This window comes from Anomaloglossus baeobatrachus, chromosome 3, assembly GCF_048569485.1.
Source record: "Anomaloglossus baeobatrachus isolate aAnoBae1 chromosome 3, aAnoBae1.hap1, whole genome shotgun sequence".
In the NCBI taxonomy this organism is placed as follows: Eukaryota; Metazoa; Chordata; class Amphibia; order Anura; family Aromobatidae; genus Anomaloglossus; species Anomaloglossus baeobatrachus.
The window spans coordinates 372,105,426-372,127,881 of NC_134355.1; the positions used below are offsets into that span (position 1 = coordinate 372,105,426).

General features: G+C 45.7%; 1 protein-coding gene across 1 annotated transcript in view; it reads right to left on the minus strand.

The window, feature by feature from the left end:
• LOC142295309 (cytochrome P450 3A9-like) overlaps window positions 1-22,456 on the minus strand; it is a 132,632-nt gene that overhangs the window by 105,928 nt on the left and 4,248 nt on the right. The window contains exons 2-3 of the mRNA XM_075338424.1: window positions 21,881-21,974; window positions 21,708-21,760 (exon numbers count right to left, since the gene is read on the minus strand). Of these exons, the coding sequence (XP_075194539.1) occupies window positions 21,708-21,760; window positions 21,881-21,974 (147 nt within the window). The remainder of the gene's footprint in view (window positions 1-21,707; window positions 21,761-21,880; window positions 21,975-22,456) is intronic.

Sequence of the window (22,456 nt, forward strand, 5' to 3'; positions counted from 1 at the left end):
ATCGAGTAACAGCTTCTGCTGATACTCCTGCATAAGTGCGTCCCTTTCTATGGCTGGAATTATGTCACAAAATTTGGACTTGTACCGGGGATCTAATAGTGTGGCAAGCCAGTAGTCATCATCACTTCTAATTTTGACAATACGAGGGTCATGTTGGAGGTAGTGCAACAAGAAGGCACTCATGTGTCTTGCGCAGCCATGCGGACAAAGTCCACGCTGTGTTTGTGGCATAGAGGTGCTAACCGTTCTTTCTTCCTCTGACATCTCCCCCCAACCTCTTTCAACTGAAATTTGACCAAGGTCCCCCTCATCTGCTGAGTCTTCCATGTCCATGGACAGTTCGTCCTCCATATCTTCATGTCCTCCTGCACCTTCCTCAACATCTCGCCTGCTACCATGCGCCCTTGTTGATCCCTGTCCCCCATGGTCCCATGCCTGGCGCCTTGGTGATGATGAACGTCTGGACCTTGGTGATGTTGTTGTGTCTTGCGCATATGAATCCTCCTGTAGTTCCTCCCCTTCCTGTTGTCCCACCCCCTGACTCCGAATAGTGTTTAGCGTGTGCTCCAGCATGTAAATGCCTGGAATCGTCATGCTGATAATGGCATTGTCAGCGCTAAACATATTCGTCGCCATGTCGAAACTGTGCAGAAGGGTGCATAGGTCCTTGATCTGAGACCACTCTAGCAGTGTAATCTGCCCCACCTCTGCATCTCATTGGCCTAGGCTATACGTCATGACGTAATGCACCAGGGCTCGGTGGTGCTGTCTCTGTATCATGTGGAGAGTCGAATTCCAGCGTGTCGATACATCGCATTTCAGGTGATGAACCGGCAGGCTGAAAGACTTCTGGAGCAATGCAAGTCAAGTCAGCTGCGGCGTTTAAACGGCAGAAGTGAGCAGAGAGTGACCATGCCCTGTGCAGAAGCCCATCTAGGCCGTGATAGTGGGTTAAAATTGCTGGACAACAAGGTTAAACACGTGAGCCATACAAGGCACGTGTGCCAGCTTGCCCAGGCGAAGGGCCGCACCCAGGTTTGCAGCATTGTCGCACACGGCCTTACCAGGCTGCAGGTTGAGTGGAGACAACCATTTATTAAACTCGGACCGCAGAGCTGACCACAACTCCTCAGCTGTGTGACTCTTATTCCCAAGACATGTCAAGCTAAAGACCGCCTGATGCCATTGCGCTCTGCTGCCAGCATAGTAATGAGGGTTGCGTGATTCCTTCTGCGCAGTGAGAACGCTGGTGGCCTGACCAGGCAGGCTTGGGGCGGAGGTGGAGGACCCAGATGAGGTGGAGGATGCAGAAGCAGTGGCGGAACTTGGACAGACAGAGGATTGACACACAAGTCGTGGGGACGGCAAGACTTGTGCAGCAGACCCTTCACCATCTATCACCATAGTTACCCAGTGGCCAGTCAGCGACATGTAACGTCCCTGTCCATGCTTACTGGTCCAAGTATCGGTGGTGAAATGCACCCGTTCACACACAGAGTTTCTCAAGGAAGCGGTGATGTTGTGTGCGACATGCTGGTGTAGCGCGGGCACACCTTTCTTAGAGAAGTAGTGGCGACTAGGCATCTGGTACTGGGGCACAGCGACAGACATAAGGTCTCTAAAATCCTGTGTGTCCACTAGGCGGAAAGGCAGCATTTCGGTAGCCAACAGCTTACAGAGGGATAGAGTCAACCTCTTAGCTTTGTCATGGGTCGCAGGAAGTGGCCTTTTATTTGACCACATCTGAGGGACAGAGATCTGGCTGCTGTGTGTAGACGGTGTTGAGTAGGGTGTCCCTGGAAAAATGCAGGTTTGTGAGGAAAGTGCAGGCGGAGACATGATGTTGCCTTCATCCAACGTTGGTGCTATCGATGTTTGAGAGAGCTGTACACAATCACTTGTTTCCCCTTCCAAACCAACTGACGACCTACCAAGCAAACTGCCTGTTGCGGTTACAGTGGTGGAAGTTGTGGGTGGAAAAACAGGTGTGACAGCTGTCCCCACAGTCCTAGAAGATGACGAGCGCGCGGATGCACTGGAAGGGGCAGGCGGTGGATGGTTGGCTCCGCTAGGCCGCATTGCAGCACGGTGAGCTTCCCACCAGGCCATATGATATTTATTCATGTGACGATTCATGGAAGAAGTTGTCAAACTGCTGAGGTTTTGACCTCTACTAAGATAACCATGCCAAATGTTACAGATCACATAATTTGGGCGATCTTTTTTTATGTCAAAAAAGGACCAGGCTAGGCAAGGCTTAGAGGCCATGCGACCTGTTGATCCACCCCGAATAATGCTCAGAGGCAGAGTGGTGGCTGAGGATGCAGTTGTAGACGTGCTACCAGTGCTCCGACTGTGTCCAGGAAGGCGCAAGGTTACTTCGTCGTCGGTTGCATCCTCCTCCACCGCCTCTGTTGACCTCCTCGAGTGTCTGACTGTGGGTTGACAGTAGGTGGGATCTAGAACTTCATCATCAATTGTTGTGTTTGCACTCCCCTCCCCCTCAGACCGAGCCTCTTCTTGCCCTGACCGAATATTTAAGTTGTCATCCCAATCGGGTATCTGCGTCTCATCTTCATCAGTATGTTCCTCATTGTCTATAACCACAGTTGTTGGAAAGGCAGCATTTTGGTAGCCAACAGTTTGCAGATGATGAAAGTCAACCTCCCAGCCATGTCATGCCCTTCTAAAAGCATGTAAAACACAGCGAGGGGACTCCAACCACAGTCTCCCTCGTTTCCACTAACTGGGCCACACACACCCCACTTGACTGGCATCGGTTGAGCCCCCTTTTGAAAAAGAAAAAGATGCTTTGCATGAAGCACTCTCAAAAATACGCGTGCCTTTCCCGTCCCCTGGCTGACCCAGGGGAAGAAAAGTCCTCTGAGAGCCATGACTTGTTCATCTTGGTTCTTTTAGAGACACAGCGAGGGGACTCCAACCACAGTCTCCCTCGTTTCCACTAACTGGGCCACACACACCCCACTTGACTGGCATCGGTTGAGCCCCCTTTTGAAAAAGAAAAAGATGCTTTGCATGAAGCACTCTCAAAAATACGCGTGCCTTTCCCGTCCCCTGGCTGACCCAGGGGAAGAAAAGTCCTCTGAGAGCCATGACTTGTTCATCTTGGTTCTTTTAGAGACACAGCGAGGGGACTCCAACCACAGTCTCCCTCGTTTCCACTAACTGGGCCACACACACCCCACTTGACTGGCATCGGTTGAGCCCCCTTTTGAAAAAGAAAAAGATGCTTTGCATGAAGCACTCTCAAAAATACGCGTGCCTTTCCCGTCCCCTGGCTGACCCAGGGGAAGAAAAGTCCTCTGAGAGCCATGACTTGTTCATCTTGGTTCTTTTAGAGACACAGCGAGGGAACTCCAACCACAGTCTCCCTCGTTTCCACTAACTGGGCCACACACACCCCACTTGACTGGCATCGGTTGAGCCCCCTTTTGAAAAAGAAAAAGATGCTTTGCATGAAGCACTCTCAAAAATACGCGTGCCTTTCCCGTCCCCTGGCTGACCCAGGGGAAGAAAAGTCCTCTGAGAGCCATGACTTGTTCATCTTGGTTCTTTTAGAGACACAGCGAGGGGACTCCAACCACAGTCTCCCTCGTTTCCACTAACTGGGCCACACACACCCCACTTGACTGGCATCGGTTGAGCCCCCTTTTGAAAAAGAAAAAGATGCTTTGCATGAAGCACTCTCAAAAATACGCGTGCCTTTCCCGTCCCCTGGCTGACCCAGGGGAAGAAAAGTCCTCTGAGAGCCATGACTTGTTCATCTTGGTTCTTTTAGAGACACAGCGAGGGGACTCCAACCACAGTCTCCCTCGTTTCCACTAACTGGGCCACACACACCCCACTTGACTGGCATCGGTTGAGCCCCCTTTTGAAAAAGAAAAAGATGCTTTGCATGAAGCACTCTCAAAAATACGCGTGCCTTTCCCGTCCCCTGGCTGACCCAGGGGAAGAAACGTCCTCTGAGAGCCATGATTTGTTCATTTTGGTTCTTTTAGAAACACAGCGAGGGGACTCCAACCACAGTCTCCCTCGTTTCCACTAAATGGGCCACACACACCCCACTTGACTGGCATCAGTTGACCCAATTTTCAAGATGAAAAATATGCTTTTCATGAAGCACTCTCAAAAATACGCGTGCCTTTCCCGTCCCCTGGCTGACCCAGGGGAAGAAAAGTCCTCTGAGAGCCATGACTTGTTCATCTTGGTTCTTTTAGAAACACAGCGAGGGGACTCCAACCACAGTCTCCCTCGTTTCCACTAACTGGGCCACACACACCCCACTTGACTGGCATCAGTTGACCCAATTTTCAAGATGAAAAAGATGCTTTGCATGAAGCACTCTCAAAAATACGCGTGCCTTTCCCGTCCCCTGGCTGACCGAGGGGAAGAAAAGTCCTCTGAGAGCCATGATTTGTTCATTTTGGTTCTTTTAGAAACACAGCGAGGGGACTCCAACCACAGTCTCCCTCGTTGCCACTAAATGGGCCACACACAGCCCACTTGACTGGCATCAGTTGACCCAATTTTCAAGATGAAAAATATGCTTTGCATGAAGCACTCTCAAAAATACGTGTGCCTTTCCCGTCCCCTGGCTGACCCAGGGGAAGAAAAGTCCTCTGAGAGCCATGACTTGTTCATCTTGGTTCTTTTAGAAACACAGCGAGGGTACTCCAACCACAGTCTCCCTCGTTGCCACTAATTGGGCCACACACACCCCACTTGACTGGCATCAATTGACCCAATTTTCAAGATGAAAAAGATGCTTTGCATGAAGCACTCTCAAAAATACGCGTGCCTTTCCCGTCCCCTGGCTGACCCAGGGGAAGAAAAGTCCTCTGAGAGCCATGTCCACATTGTCAGTGGACAGACACGTGTGCTTATCTGCCAGCAGACCCCCAGCAGCACTGAAGACAGGTTCCGAGAGAACGCTGGCTGCAGGACACGACAAGATCCCCAAGGCGTACGTGGCGAGCTCAGGCAATTTATCCAGATTGGAAGTCTAAAATGAGCAGGGCTCAAGTTGCACAATAATGGAATCGATGTTTCCTTGCATATACTCATATATCTGTGTGTCCTCCTCTTTTTCCTTGTCCAGCTGTTTTGTTTTCGCATGAGTATATGTCCTTGTCACTTTCCCATGTGTTTGAGTTGTTTGTCACCTTTTGGACACCTTTGAGGGTGTTTTCTAGGTGTTTTTCTGTGTTTGTGATTGCCTGCCATTGTTTCCTATGCAGTTCGAGTTCGGTTCGTCGAACGTTCGACGAGCCGAACTCGAACGGGACCTCCGTTCGGCGAACCGGCCTCGAGCCGAACCGGGACCGGTTCGCTCATCTCTATTGATGACATTACAGCAGACAAGAGTAGCCGGATGAATTCTGAAGTGTACTGGGATATACAGTGCCTACAAGTAGTATTCAACCCCCTGCAGATTTAGCAGGTTTGATAAGATGCAAATAAGTTAGAGCCTGCAAACTTCAAACAAGAGCAGGATTTATTAACAGATGCATAAATCTTACAAACCAACAAGTTATGTTGCTCAGTTAAATTTTAATAAATTTTCAACATAATAGTGTGGGTCAATTATTATTCAACCCCTAGGTTTAATATTTTGTGGAATAACCCTTGTTTGCAATTACAGCTAATAATCGTCTTTTATAAGACCTGATCAGGCCGGCACAGGTCTCTGGAGTTATCTTGGCCCACTCCTCCATGCAGATCTTCTCCAAGTTATCTAGGTTCTTTGGGTGTCTCATGTGGACTTTAATCTTGAGCTCCTTCCACAAGTTTTCAATTGGGTTAAGGTCAGGAGACTGACTAGGCCACTGCAACACCTTGATTTTTTCCCTCTTGAACCAGACCTTGGTTTTCTTGGCTGTGTGCTTTGGGTCGTTGTCTTGTTGGAAGATGAAATGACGACCCATCTTAAGATCCTTGATGGAGGAGCGGAGGTTCTTGGCCAAAATCTCCAGGTAGGCCGTGCTATCCATCTTCCCATGGATGCGGACCAGATGGCCAGGCCCCTTGGCTGAGAAACAGCCCCACAGCATGATGCTACCACCACCATGCTTGACTGTAGGGATGGTATTCTTGGGGTCGTATGCAGTGCCATCCAGTCTCCAAACGTCACATGTGTGGTTGGCACCAAAGATCTCGATCTTGGTCTCATCAGACCAGAGAACCTTGAACCAGTCTGTCTCAGAGTCCTCCAAGTGATCATGAGCAAACCGTAGACGAGCCTTGACATGACGCTTTGAAAGTAAAGGTACCTTACGGGCTCGTCTGGAACGGAGACCATTGCGGTGGAGTACGTTACTTATGGTATTGACTGAAACCAATATCCCCACTGCCATGAGATCTTCCCGGAGCTCCTTCCTTGTTGTCCTTGGGTTAGCTTTGACTCTTCGGACAAGCCTGGCCTCGGCACGGGTGGAAACTTTCAAAGGCTGTCCAGGCCGTGGAAGGCTAACAGTAGTTCCATAAGCCTTCCACTTCCGGATGATGCTCCCAACAGTGGAGACAGGTAGGCCCAACTCCTTGGAAAGAGTTTCGTACCCCTTGCCAGCCTTGTGACCCTCCACGATCTTGTCTCTGATGGCCTTGGAATGCTCCTTTGTCTTTCCCATGTTGACCAAGTATGAGTGCTGTTCACAAGTTTGGGGAGGGTCTTAATTAGTCAGAAAAGGCTGGAAAAAGAGATAATTAATCCAAACATGTAAAGCTCATTGTTCTTTGTGCCTGAAATACTTCTTAATACTTTAGGGGAACCAAACAGAATTCTGGTGGTTAGAGGGGTTGAATAATAAATGACCCTCTGAATAAACTTTTCGCAATTTAAAAAAAAAAATAAAAAAAGAAATAACATTCTTTTTTGCTGCAGTGCATTTCACACTTCCAGGCTGATCTACAGTCCAAATGTCACAATGCCAAGTTAATTCCGAATGTGTAAACCTGCTAAATCTGCAGGGGGTTGAATACTACTTGTAGGCACTGTACTTTCAGCCCAGATTCAGCCAAATGCCGCAAAGTTGATCGGACGGCGCTTCATAGTACAGATGGACAATGACCCCAAGCATACAGCCAAAGCTACCCAGGAGTTCATGAGTGCAAAAAAGTGGAACATTCTGCAATGGCCAAGTCAATCACCAGATCTTAACCCAATTGAGCATGCATTTCACTTGCTCAAATCCAGACTTAAGACGGAAAGACCCACAAACAAGCAAGACCTGAAGGCTGCGGCTGTAAAGGCCTGGCAAAGCATTAAGCAGGAGGAAACCCAGCGTTTGGTGATGTCCATGGGTTCCAGACTTAAGGCAGTGATTGCCTCCAAAGGATTCGCAACAAAATATTGAAAATAAAATTTTTTTTTGGGGTTTGGTTTATTTGTCCAATTACTTTTGACCTCCTAAAATGTGGAGTGTTTGTAAAGAAATGTGTACCATTCCTCCAATTTCTATCAGATATTTTTGTTCAAACCTTCAAATTAAACGTTACAATCTGCACTTGAATTCTGTTGTAGAGGTTTCATTTCAAATCCAATGTGGTGGCATGCAGAGCCCAACTCGCGAAAATTGTGTCACTGTCCAAATATTTCTGGACCTAACTGTATGTCGAGACTGGCAAAGAAATGGTTTAATGGCAAAGAACTAGAGGCAGGATGCTCCCTCTATACCACTAGCAATTGATAGTTACCATGGCAGCCCGAGGCCTAACAATGTTTGGTAGCTATGGAAGCCTTTTAGTCCCTGCTACAAGTAGGGCCTAGTAGCCTGAATGTGACAGGTATAATGCACCGCAGTGCAATACAATACATTTTTAGCACTTGTTTTGGCATTATTCATACAGTTTGCATTAAGTGCAGTTTTTGATAAAGAGTAAATGGGGCACAGTAAGAGCCCATAATAAGGCTATATTATGCATTTACAACAACTATAATACAGCCGTGTGCTTGAGTTTACAACTTCCCCCCCTTTTTTTTTTTACAAGTCATGTGTTTGCTTAAAACAATGTACGCACACAAAAATAACCACACAAATTAAGCAGAGTATGCATGTGTCTATTGTTAGACCTTAAGGCCATATGCGCACGTTGTGTTTTAAACTGCACTGTGTCATTGACAAAATGCATGTGTTTTGCTTCCCTAGCAAATTCTATGAGAAATCAGAAATTCCATCTGCACGTTGCTTTTTTTAGGCAGCATTTTTTGGCAAAATCGTTACCTTAAACTATGGTCACACAGTGCATCTTTGCTAACCACAAAGATGCAGCGTTTTTGGCCCAAAAAAGTATAAAAAAACCACATGCATTTTTCTTGCGATTTTAGCGCATTTTTACAACATTTTACCCAATGCATTTTTCAAGTAAAATTTATTGACTGGAAGGGCTCAAAAACTCTGGAAAAACACAAAAAGAATTGACATGCTGCATCTTGGGTGCATCTTCAAAAACGCAGCCAAGATGCACAAAGATGTGTGGACAGCAAAATAGAAATCTCATAGACTTTGCTGGGGGAAGGAAATGCATGCATTTTAGTGCATCTTTGTGACCTCAAAAACGCACCAAAAACGCAGCAAAAGATGCCATGTGTGAACATGGTCTAAAAAAAGCAGCATGTCACTTCTTCATTGCGTTTTGGTCATGTTTTGTCACCTATTGACAAAACACCTATATATGAATGAGGTGTGTCAAAACCTAACCAAAATATTAGCTGTGCATTTGCACTGCCTTTTGGTTGCGTTTTGGATGCACTTTTGTCACCAAAAATACAGGTCACCAACTTTCCTCTATTCTCTATCGCTCGCTCTTTGTCTCTCTCCGCTTCATACTCACCGATCACCGGCATGGCGCAGCTGTCACACTGCTCCTGCAGCCTCTCCTGCTTCTGAAAGTGATGGCCGCTCATTGGGCTCATTTCATATTCACTGCACCCGCTCATTAGGCTCATTTCATATTCACTGCTTCCCCCGACCACCAGCACCTATGATTGATTGGTTGCAGTCAGACACGCCCCCACGGGGAGTGACAGATGTCTGACTGCAACCAATCACAGCCGCCGGTGGGCGGGTCTATATCGTACAGTAAAATAAATAAATAATTTAAAAAAAACGGAGTGCGGCCCCCCTCAATTTTGATACCCATCCAAGATAAAGCCTCACAGCTGGGGGCTGGTATTCCGAGGCTGGAGGGACCCACATTATTGGGAGCCCCCCAGCCTAAAAATATCAGCCAGCAGCCGCCCGGAATTGCAGCATCCATTAGATGCGACAGTTCCGGGATTTTACCTGGCTCATCCCGATTGCTCTGGTGCGGTGGCAATGGTAATAAGGAGTTAATGGCAGCCCACAGCTGCCACTAAGTTACCCCGATTGCAACCGCACCAGGGCAATTGGGAAGAGCCGGGTCCAGCGCCAGAATTGTCACATCTTATGGATGCACCACTTCTGGTATGGCTGTGGACTGCTATTGTTAGACTATGTGCACACGTGTGCGTAATTCATGCAGTTACGCTGCGCTTTGTAGCGCAGCATAACTGCATGCGTCCTGCGTCCCCTGCACAATCTATGGAGATTGTGCAGGGGCCGTGCGCACGTGGCATATTAGAACGCAGCGCTTCGGCTGCTGCCCGAATCGCTGCGTTCTAAGAAGTGACATGTCACTTCTTCCGTGCGCTTTGCCGGCAGCTCCTGCTCTGTCTATGGCTCTATCTATCTGGTTCTATCTATCTATCTATCTATCTATCTATCTATTCTACCTATCTATAAATTATTATATCCTTTCATACTTTATTTCTCCTTTAAAAAACGCACTGACAAAAACGCATCGAAAACGTATGTGTTTTTTCCTCGTTTTTTTTTGTCAAACACAGTGTTTACAGTTGTCAAGTCTGCCAGAGGGTGCATCTTTTTTGTCAAATCAAGAACGCAGCGTGCGGACATAGCCTAAATTGTAAACTGTACATGCACCTGCAAATTATAACCACACGATATTACAGTATATATTAACCCATTAGAGAAATAGAGTTAAAGGATTGATCCTGTTGGCTCACTTCCGCATCAATAGGTGAGTGGAGCAGGCAAAGTCCTATCTGCTAATAGCATGCAGGACACGTGCTCACTGCTCAGCAGATCCCATTGTAATGAATAGGATCAGGTACACAGTAGCTGCTGAATGCACATGCATGCTGATAAGTATCAGTAGACATGATGTCACTTGCTTGCTCACCTCTCAATGATTGCTTGGTGTTAGGGTAAGTTCACACACTGCGTTTTTTTGACGCTGCGTTTTTGTGCGTTTTTTCCCTCAAAAAACGCACAAAAATGCACTTGTGGCAAAAAACGCATGCATTTTTACCGCATTTTGGTGTGGTTTTTTTTTGCTGCGTTTTTGCTCACTGCGTTTTTATGCATTTTTTTTTATAAGTGAACAATGCCATTAAAGATTGTTGAAAAAAAAAGAGGTCTGATGTCATTTCCTTCTTCAATATGTTCTTCATTCTCCACTAGTGTATGCAGGAGAGCACACAGCTGCAGAACTACAAGGCTCAGCATGCTCCATCCAGGACTGTATGCTGGAGAGAGAGGCAGGGAGAGCAGAACTACAAGGCTCAGCATACTCCATCCACTAGTGTATGCAGGAGAGCAGACAGCAGCTGCAGAACTACAAGGCTCAGCATGCTCCATCCAGGACTGTATGCTGGAGGGAGAGGCAGGGGGAGCAGAACTACAAGGCTCAGCATACTCCATCCACTAGTGAAGGAAGATATTCCAGCAACTTGAGTCCAAACAGGAAATTCTTTAAAACGTTGATTCTTTATTATTTACATATTAAAAAGTCCATGTTGGGGTGAAACAAACCCAGGACCCCTCAATGTTCCCCTCACAGGGTTAATGCTTTAGTGAAAAGCTCTTTACATTTGATTAAACACATGTTTGGGTCTTTACTCCCTCCTTTTTAAACAAGTCCTGTGAGTACATGCTTTAGAGATTGACTAAGAACCAAGTATTTGAAACGCGTCCTCTCTGTCCTGGGTTTGTTTCACCCTAACATGGACTTTTTAATATGTAAATAATAAAGAATCAACGTTTTAAAGAATTTCCTGTTTGGACTCAAGTTGCTGGAATATCTTCCTTCATCATTACCAAAGAATTGCCGACTTTTTCCTTGCACAGTTCACAGGTCTCGGTCTCCTATCAAGCAGGTAAGCTGGGTAAAATCTTCATTCCTCCATCCACTAGTGTATGCAGGGGAGCAGACAGCAGCTGCAGAACTACAAGGCTCAGCAGGATTGAATGCAGGAGTTTTTTGCCCCCCCCCAAAAAATGACGTGGGCTTCGCCATATTTTTGTATGCTAGCCAGGTACAGCAGGTAGGTACCGGCTGCCCCCAACCCCCAGCTGCCTATTTGTACCCGGCTGGGAACCAAAAATATAGGGAAGCCCTTTTTTTTTAATTATTTCATGAATTTCATGAAATAATTTAAAAAACAAAAATGACATGGGCTTTGCCCAATTTTTGAGTCCAGCCAGGTACAACTAGGCAGCTGGGGATTGGAATCCGCAGTGCAGGGTGCCCAAGCTTTTTGAGCACCCCCGCTGAGAATTGCAGTCGGCTGCCGCCCCAGAAAATGGCGCTTTTCATAGAAGCGCCATCTTCTGGTGCTGTATCCAACTCTTCCAGCTACCCTGATGCCAGATGGCTCGCTGGGTAATAATGGTGTTAGGACTAGCTGTACACTATCAACTGGCCCTAAGCCCGAAATTCATGGTGTCACGCCAATATTAGACATGGCCACCATGAATTTCTAGTAAAGATAAAAAAAAACACAACACACAGAAAAATATTTTTATTAGAAATAAAACACAACACTATTAGTGACTCCATCTTTATTGAAATAAAGACCCCCCCTCCGCAGTAATCCTGGGTCAAGGGTGCCGTGCCCTCCAATCCAGATCCAATATCATCTGATCGGTTTGCTGGAAGGCAAAGCGATCAGATGATGTGTCAGGTTCAAGGATGTGAATCACATCACACATCAGCCGATTGTATAAAAGCCGTTTATACAATCAACTGATGCATCAGTGGAAAAAAAACCCCACTCACTTCTGTGCTGACTCCCGTCCGATCGCTCCAGGAGCTGCCGGTAATCAGCTGATGAAGTCTCCTGATGGCATCAGCTGATAGTTAGCCGGCCGGGCGGTAAAAAGCCAGCCTCACCGCTGCACTTATACGATCAGCTGATGCGTCAGGTGACTGTATCAGCTGATCACCGCCAGGTCCTGCAGCCATCGGACGTGTCCCAGGAATATGCACACAGCCGGAGCGGGGGTGGCGGTACTGGGAAGAGGAGCTGGGAGCGGACATGTACCGGGAGGTCTGCAGACAGGTGAGTATGACATTTTTTTTTCTACTGTTCACTTTTGATTTCGCAGCTGCTTCCACCTCCTGCCCGGCCATGGTGCCGCACGGGAGCGGACATGGCGCCGGACGGGAGGTGTAAGCAGCGGTGGCGGTACCGGGAGGATTCACGCTTCCGTGTTTACTAACAGAAGGAATCCCCTTCCTGTACATGTCACTTTACTACCCACCCCTTGCTTCATTTTTAGTCATAGAAACGCACTAAAATGCAGCTATATTTGCAATTTGCGTTTTTCATTGAGTTTTTGAACATCTCATTGAACTCAATGGGTGGAAAACACAGTGAAATACGCAAAAATAATTGACATGCTGCGTTTTTGTGGGCACCACAAAAACGCAGCTAAAAAAAAACCCGCTGTGTGCAGACAGCAAAGATTGAAAACTCATAGACTTTGCTGGTGAAGCAAAGTCATGCAGTTTTTTTAACAAAAACGCACCCGAAAAACGTGCAAAAACGCCACGAAAAACGCACTGTGTGCACATAGCCTTACACACTTGTCTTGACTTCAAAGCTGGGCTCCCCTAACCTATTGTTACTTTACTGTGCTCTCTATCAGTGTTAAAATTTGCTGATTTAACTATTTCATGCTTTAATTTCCTTTACATGCCACTGAAGAGCTAATTTTTACATTCTTATCTCCTACCAATGTGTTAGCCCTTCAAACTATTTAAGCTGTACTGTTGAGACACTTAATTGACCATGATTAAAGGCCGCTTTAGGCTGGGTTCACACATAGCGACAGCGATAACGACGTCGCTGTTACGTCACCATTTTCTGTGACGTAACAGCGACCTAGTAAGTCGCTGTTATGATCGCTGCTTAGCTGTCAAACACAGCGACGCAGCAGCGATCATCACGTCGCTACATGTGCAGAGAGCAGGGAGCTGCGCACACTGCTTAGCGCTGGCTCCCTGCTCTCCTAGCTACAGTACACATCGGGTTAATTACACGATGTGTACTGCAGCTACATGTGCAGGGAGCCGCGCACACTGCTTAGCGCTGGCTCCCTGCTCTCCTAGCTACAGTACACATCGGGCTAATTGCACGATGTGTACTGCAGCTACATGTGCAGGGAGCAGCGCACACTGCTTAGCGCTGGCTCCCTGCTCTCCTAGCTACAGTACACATCGGGTTAATTGCACGATGTGTACTACAGCTACATGTGCAGGGAGCAGCGCACACTGCTTAGCGCTGGCTCCCTGCACTCCTAGCTACAGTACACATCGAGTTAATTAACCCGATGTGTACTGCAGCTACATGTGCAGAGAGCAGGGAGCCAGCACTGGCAGCGTGAGAGCGGCGGAGGCTGGTAACGAAGGTAAATATCGGGTAACCACCTTGGATACCCGATGTTTACCCTGGTTACAGCTCACCGCAGCTGCCAGATGCCGGCTCCTGCTCCCTGCTCGCTTCATTTCGTCGCTCTCTCGCTGTCACACACAGCGATGTGTGCGTCACAGTGGGAGAGCGACAATTAAAAAACGAACCAGGGCTGTGTGTAACGAGCAGCGATCTCACAGCAGGGGCCAGATCGCTGCTCAGTGTCACACACAGCGAGATCGCTAATGAGGTCACTGTTGCGTCACCAAAACCGTGACGTAGCAGCAATTTCGGTAGCGATCTCTCTATGTGTGAAGCACCCCTTACACGCTACGATATCGCTCGAGCGATCTCTTTGGGGTCATGGAATTTGTGACGCACATCCGGCCGCTTTAGCGATGTCGTTGTGTGTGACACCTATGAGCGATTTTGCATCATCGCAAAAACGTGCAAAATCGCTAATCGGTGACATGCCCCCCTATTCCCAATTATCGTTGCTGCTGCGTGTACGATGTAGTTCATCGTTCCTGCAGCAGCACACATCGCTATGTGTGACACCGCAGGAATGAGGAACCTCACCTTACCTGCGGCCGTCGGCAATGCGGAAGGAAGGAGGTGGGCGGGATGTTACGTTCCGCTCATCTCCGCCCCTCCGCTTCTATTGGGTGCCCGGTTAGTGATGTCGCTGTGACGCCGAACGAACCGCCCCCTTAGAAAGGAGGCGGTTTGCCGGTCACAGCGACGTCGCTAGGCAGGTAAGTAGTGTGACGGGTCTGAGCGATGTTGTGCGCAATTTGCCCGTGGTGCACAACCGATGGGGGCGGGTACCCAAGCTAGTGATATCAGTAACGATATCGCAGCGTGTAAAGCGGCCTTAAGGGTGCTCTATGCACTATAAACAGGAAGGTGCTACTGGTTGATCAGGGTATTTTTTCTGATGTTATCACTATTTTAATGCACTTCACAAAACTCTGGAATTTTTTATTGCCTCTCGATCTGGATTGCCTCTATATGCTTATCCTTATCATTAGAGTTGACATCACATGTGCTAATTTCTCAATATGTACTCTGAGTGTAGGTGTTGTGTACTTTGCACGATACCTGCTGATCACTTATATATCCTGACAGATATCAGTAGACTATGTTACCTGCTGTGTGAGCACAGTGAGTGCTGCACCAGGCTGCTAGAGATACATTGGGCACTCGTGACATAACTTCGGACTTCCGGCCAGTCAGACGTTACTTGCACAAGGTAGTGTGACGCCCTGGCAAAACCAGGTAGTCACACAGATTAGGCCCCCGCATAACACCTTTCCCACACAGGGTTAAACCAGCCGAAGAAACCATAGTTACCCCCTCAGGGAAGGACAGACACACCAGTGGGCAGGACCAGGTGGAAGGAGAACGCCCACCTAGGGGTCTGGAGAACCCGGGGCGGGAAAAATAGTAGTGAAACTTGGAGGAGTAGTGGAGGAGGAGTGAGAAAGTTAAGCGCAGTCAGTTGAAGTGAAGTTCAAGTTGACAGGCATCGAGGTTGGAGCCCTGGTGTACTAGCTAGCTGGCAGACAGTGGTCAGTGCCAGCAGGAGACCGGAAGACGGCTGCCGGAGATCCGAGGTGGACCGGGGCAGGGTTGTAGCCCGCCGGTACCGACACCAAAGAACCAACCCGGAAACCGTGCACAAAAGGGGGTAATTGGACCCTGAAGCAAGGACCGGCACCGACGGCCTAGCTAATTAACCAATTGAGGGCAGGATTTTAGGTCCTGTCCCAACCTAAGTCCTGAAAAGTAGACAACCACCCACCGAGAGGGATAGGGCATCCGCCAGGGCCCGGTAGATCCCACGGGTCAGCGTCTGACGGGCACGGCTCCCAACCAAAGGACCGAGAGCGGACTCCTGCGTTACACACCGGGAAGTCCATTACAGAAAACACTTGAGTGCAGAGAAAAGGGGCATTGACCACTGGCCCGGGTGTGGGACCAGAAATACACCCCCGGCCGCGGCAGCCGGCCACCATCACCTTGGTTTACCAAAGGACTTGTGTGATTTATTCAACCGTGAGTAACATCCCTGGCCTGACTGGGTGCGCCGGCCCCTGCCGTTACCATCCCCTGCACAGAGACATTGGGCCTTGGGGTATCCATTCCTACCCACGGAGGGGTTAACATCCAGATGCCAGCCCATCACCCCCGGGAGTCCCACAGCAGCACACCACACACCGTGGGTGGCGTCACAGACAGTTTTCAACAACACCCGTACAAATACGTCCCCATTTATTCGAAGTGTCCGCGCGACCCCGGATCCGGTAGAGTCCCTCGAGCCATACCGCAGATCTGGATCTGAGCAGCACTGGCTGCTGGTGTGGGGGCGGCACAATAGCGCCCATATCTTTTTTACATTTTCCCTGCCCAGTAGCTGTGTGATGATCAGACCATGGCCCTGGTCAGACACGGCCATTACACAGAACATAGCAGGGACACATATTTAAGATTACCTTAGCACAGGAACATTATTATTAAACACATCCAATTGTCGAAATTATTATTATTCCAAAATCTGTTGAGTAAAATAAACTTTGTTCGGGGCAGAAACCCCTTTATGTACAAAGGTTCACATAGATAAATACATAGGCCCTGTAAGGTTGCAGCCGGACAAGTTCTGGATGGGGGATATGTGTCACTGAGGTGGCCAGCTCCAACACGGATAGTGCTAGGAGGCTTTGTTTTTTTTTGGTTTTTTTCTATAAACAGTCCTAGATGTTGGGTCCAGGTTTTAGGGACGACCAGAAGAGCTGGGAGGGAATGGCTGTTACCATACCTACAGTTATTTGGGAAGACCTACTTAAGGCAAATCAGCTGCCTAATTTAGGGTCTGTGTGCATAAGGAGTAAAAGACCTGTGTGATACTTGTCAATCTGTTGTGAGATATTTTCCAGAAACTACTGTGCTTTAAACGGGTGAGCCCATGTCTGTGATCCAGAGAACTGTTCCTGTTTATTTTTACCCTTACGCCAAAGAACTGTTTTTTATCTTCTATAAAGATTTATGGACTCTAATAAATTGACCAGACTTGCACCCATGCACCCGATACTTCATGCAAGAGTGAGCAATCCCTTAGAGACCCAATTTATCATTTGCAGTTTTTTCAAATCAGTTTTGTCTTGAAGACTTTGCACAAAATGAGCCGAGTATGCCATTTTGATAAAATGACGTAATAAACAGCAAAGTATATATATATATATATATATATATATATATATATATACCTTGCTGTTTATTGCATCATTTTTATATATATACTAGCTGTAGTACCCGGGCGTTGCCCGGGATAGTAACTGTCTCTCTGTCTCTCTCCCAGTCTCTGTCTGTGTGTTGCTGTCTGTCTGTCTCTCTGTCTGTCTCTTTCCTTGTCTGTCTGTGTCTATATCTCTGTCTGACTATTTCTATCTCTGTCTGTATTTGTATCAGTCTATCTGTCTCCATCTCTGTGTCTGTCTGTCTCTCTCTATCTGTCTCTATGTGTGTGGCTGTCTGTCTCTTTGCCCGTCTGTCTCTTTGCCCGTCTGTCTCTTTGACCGTCTGTCTCTTTGCCCGTCTGTCTCTTTGACCGTCTGTCTCTTTGACCGTCTGTCTCTTTGACCGGCTGACTCTTTGCCCGGCTGACTCTTTACAGGACTGTCTCTTTCCAGGACTGTCTCTTTTCAGGGATGTCTCTTTCCCCGGCTGTCTCTTTCCCCGGCTGTCTCTTTCCCCGGCTGTCTCTTTCCCCGGCTGTCTCTTTCCCCGGCTGTCTCTTTCCAGGGCTGTCTCTTTCCAGGGCTGTCTCTTTCCCCGGCTGTCTCTTTCCTCGGCTGTCTCTTCCAGGTCTGTCTCTTTCCAGGTCTGTCTCTTTGCCTGTCTGTCTCTTTCCCCGCCTGTCTCTTTCCAGGGCTGTCTCTTTCCAGGGCTGTCTCTTTGCCCGTCTTTCTCTTTCCCCGTCTGTTGGTCTGTCTCTTTCCCTGTCTGTCTCTGTCTGTGCCTCTGTCTGTCTGTCTTTTTTTGTCTCTCTATCCATCTCTCCACCGACATCATATCACCTCACGCATAAGCTTCAACTAACAGTTTATTTTGTTATTATAGCAACCACTGACAGTTGCTATTAATAACCTATAGCTCCCACCTCCATTTAGTTTAATGGCGGCAGGATTTTAGAGACTAACTGTAAAGCATGGGGTTAAATTTTTCTGTCAAAACATAGTCTAAGACGCTCCCTGAGTCACATGAGGCGTCTGTGCAAAATTTCGTGATTGTAAATGCAATGGCGCGGATTCCTTTAGCGGACATACACACATACATACACACATACATACACTGAGCTTTATATATTATATATATATATATATATATATATATATATATTATTATTATTATTATTATTTATTATTATAGCGCCATTTATTCCATGGCGCTTTACAAGTGAAAGGGTATACGTACAACAATCATTAACAGTACATAACAGACTGCTACAGGAGGAGAGAGGACCCTGCCTGCGAGGGCTTACAGTTTACAGGGAATGGGTGATTGTACAATAGGTGAGGACAGAGCTGGTTGCGCAGTGGTCTACTGGACTGAGGGCTATTGTAGGTTGTAGGCTTGTTGGAAGAGGTGGGTCTTGAGGTTCCTCTTGAAGCTCTATATATATATATATATATATATATATATATATATATATATATATATGTGTATATATATATATATGTATATATATATATATATATATAAAAATATATATAGGGAATATATATATATATATATATATATATATATATATATAAACAAGCTTCTTTACTGTCATTAAGTATTTTAGTGGCTTTTAAAGCAAAAAGTCATATCTTTTTAAATTGTGGGATGAAAAAAATACTACACCCGGGGAACGACTGGTGTTAAGTTATGCCACATTTTGAAGCTTTTTAAAAGTTACATGAGGCGTCTGTGCAAAATTTCGTGATTGTTAATGCAATGGCGCGGATTCCTTTAGCAGAAATACACACATACATACATACACTGAGCTTTATATATTTTATATATTGTGAGGCTGTGACCGGGGTTATCTATGACGGCCGGTATGTCTCGCCCCGGTTGGGCTCACTCCATGATAGAAAGTAGATCCACTCTAGGGTTAATGCTGTTTCCCTACAGGCTGAAGGAAGGGTTAAATAGAATCAGGAACAAGGGCAGGTGTGCCGGGTGTGGGAAAGTGAAGAGAACTCCCTGAGTTTTCTGCTGGAGAGGCACATGTATTTTGTTATGGACTTTTTGTTTGGACATTAAAACCGTGTGCTGTGAACCTAATGCCTGGATCCCGTGTCTTCTGCTGCGCAGCCGACCACGCTACCTCACAATATATAAATATATATTTTATATATATAAATATATATATATATATATATATATATATATATATATATATATATAGGGAAGCTTCTTTACTGTCATTAATTATTTTAGTGACTTTTAAAGCAAAAAGTCATATCTTTTTCAATTGTGGGATGAAAAAAATACTACACCCAGGGAACGACTGATGTTAAGTTATGCCACATTTTGCAGCTTTTTAAAAAGTTACAATTGATAAATCAGCAAAAAATATTTGGAATCACTAAACTCCAACAACAAAGCAGTAAACCTAAAAAACCTTAACAGGCGAGCACATATAAAAAAAACTTGAAGAAAGGCGTTAATAGAATAATGCTTTTGGTGCAAACAAAAAATGGAGCAAAATTAGCCAAAAAAACTCCCAGTGTAAAGGCAATGATAACTGGCCATAAAATCAAACAAATGTATCCAGCAAAAAAGATACAGGAACTGAATTAAGTGCAGCATGTTTTATCGAAACAGACATACTGATAGGGAGTTGAGGTTGTGAGCCCCAATGGGGGACTAATATTAGAATTTCTGTAACGCGCTGCAGAATATGATGGTGTTTTATAAGGAAAATATAGTAAATAATAAATAAATCAGATTTCTCATGATACTTTTTATGTAGACAAGACGAGGTAAGCTGCAATCAGCTTAGATATGTGGGGGCCATTATGTAGCACAGAATTCTCCTCATTTTCGTTTTCTCCTCTACGCCACATTAGGTCACAGCAGTCACTGGTTTGAATGTTTTTCTATCTACTTTTGCATTTTACTTTAGTGTGAAGTTTGCCCCCCACCCCAAATCTCAAAGCTTCTAGCTTCTATCCAGGGTTAAGCTTAGGAATTTATCTGAAGAATAGCACTAAAGGAATGCAAAAAAATAAACAACAAAAATGACCTGCGGTGAATATGTTCAGTCTTTTTGAGCTTCTATTAACCGCTTCCATCCTTCAAAGTGGCAGTTAAGAGGTGACCTGATCATTCTTCTGGTGGCCTAAACATGGAGCTACTCACTCAATATTTAAATGTACAATTAAAAAAACAAAACACAGTGGATCCGCTATGGCGGAAAGCATAATAAAAATGACAAAAAAATGCTCTTCAAGAAAAACACCACTGTATTCTTTAAGCAGATGAAAATCTCAGTTTATACGTCGCTATCTACAGGACGTGTGCACTATCAGTGAGAACTAAAGTGCACAAGTGCTCGGTACTCGAATCGAGCAGATAAAATGCCAGAACGGGCTTGATTCAGGTACAGAGTATAATGGAAGTCACCGGTAAACTCGAGATTTTTTTTCTGAAAGAACCTAACAGGAGGGCTGGGGAGAAAAATAGCTGAAATGGATGGAAACAGCGCTCAAATGGAATGGGGACAGCATAGAGAAAATGCATAGACACATCTATGACTCCCAGGTCTCTGCTGAGAACTAAATAAATAATTTGAAAAGATTACTTGGAGTCCCGCTTATTTTTTATTTCCAGCGAGTAGAAAAGCAGACAGCTAGGGGCTGATTATCAAGCTGGGAAGATCAATGGTCCCTTCCCACCCTAAAAATAGCAATCCGCAGCTGCCCCAGAAGTGGCGCGTCCATTAGTTGCGCCAACTCTGGCACTTTGGCGGGCTCTTCCCGATTGCTCTGGTGTGGTGGTAGGGTAATATCTTTGGGGGGCTTGAGGTCAGTTGTGTAATGTCAGCTGGCATCAAACCCTGTAAGTAATGTAGAGGCATCTATCAGATACCCCCATTACTAACCAAGCAATCAAAACAAATAATACACAGGAAAAAATTGTGTATGTGAATAAATACTCCCCCAACCTATCTCTTGTTGACCAATTTATTATCAAAAATGTTCCACGAAGCTCCATCGTAGTCCACGTACCCGAAATGCAGCCCCGGCATCAGTGAATAGCAGTAAAGTACAGCTATTCACAGGCGCTGGGTAGTGACAACAACTCATCAGCGTAGGTGGATCTCACTGAGCACAGCTGAGGAGGGGCTAAATAGCCATGGGCCTTCCCAACTTGCTAATATCAGCCCACCGCTGTCTGTTTTACCTTGGCTGGTTATCAAAAACAGGGGGGACCCCACGCCATTTTTTAAAATTTTGTATTTATTAGGTTGAACAAGGCTAAACACCCTTTAGTTCCACATGAAAGACACTAAGTGGTACAATATATAACAGCAATTAAACACTACCTATATGCCTGCTGTAATCTAAGCTCTTCGTCCTAGATCAACTCTCCCTGAACTGCTTCCAGAGGAGAGAGCGTGCCAAGCATCACTGATTTTTTTTATTGTTCCAAACAATTGCATAAGTGCGTTTGATTTGAGACTCATAAGTCTGATTTTTTGCAGAACAACTTAGTTTGCAAAAATACACAGCAATGTAAACAGTTCCATAAATTAGGTATGGGTTCTGTGAAAAAACATGGATAGAACTTGTGTGAAAAACTGACGTCTGAATTAGCCTTTACTGTGTGTGAGTGTTGAAGCATTATATACACAGCCAAAAACGAACTAAAAAAAAATACTTTGTGTATTTAAACTTACCCCCACAGTTTCCCATATTTCTTGAAGCATTCCATATCATATTGGGCCACACCCTAAAAAATAAATCACTTGTTTGTTAGATTATGTGCAAAGATCATATAAAAGCTGTATCATGTTAACAAGACCTAACACATCATTATCTATACCACAATAATATACAGTAAATTACTTACTTTTCTGTAACTCAAAAATGTTCCAATAAATGGTAGTGGACTGGGTCCAGGAATTCCCAACTTCTTGAATATGCCATAAGGATATATTCCATAACTGAAGAGAAAAACAAAGCATCAGAATAAATACATACATTTACATTCAAGGCAAGAACATTAGCAGCCATTTCATTAAACATAATGATTTTTTGCTTTTGTTATTTACGTTATGTCTCATTCTTGAGCCTAAATTACAGCTCCATTGAGTGCTTGTACTTTTATGGAGCCCTATTGAAAGTCGTCTTGCCTCTGATTTCATATGGAAGCGCTTTTATGTTTTTTTTCTATAGAAATAAATTGATATGTCTCATTGATGTCATATTAGACAGTAAATCTCTAGAAGTAAAGAGCATCACAGATTAGCAGAGCACGTAGGGTGTCTTCCACCCTGCAGTGTAGAGCTGCAGACACTCTGTAAGCCGCCATACATCCGCTGTGCACATTCCTGTACCATTTTGCATTTATTTCCTCATACTACCACTGTATTTGTTACTGGTACAGTGCCTGAGAAAATAACTTAATTCATATGCAAATAAGGGA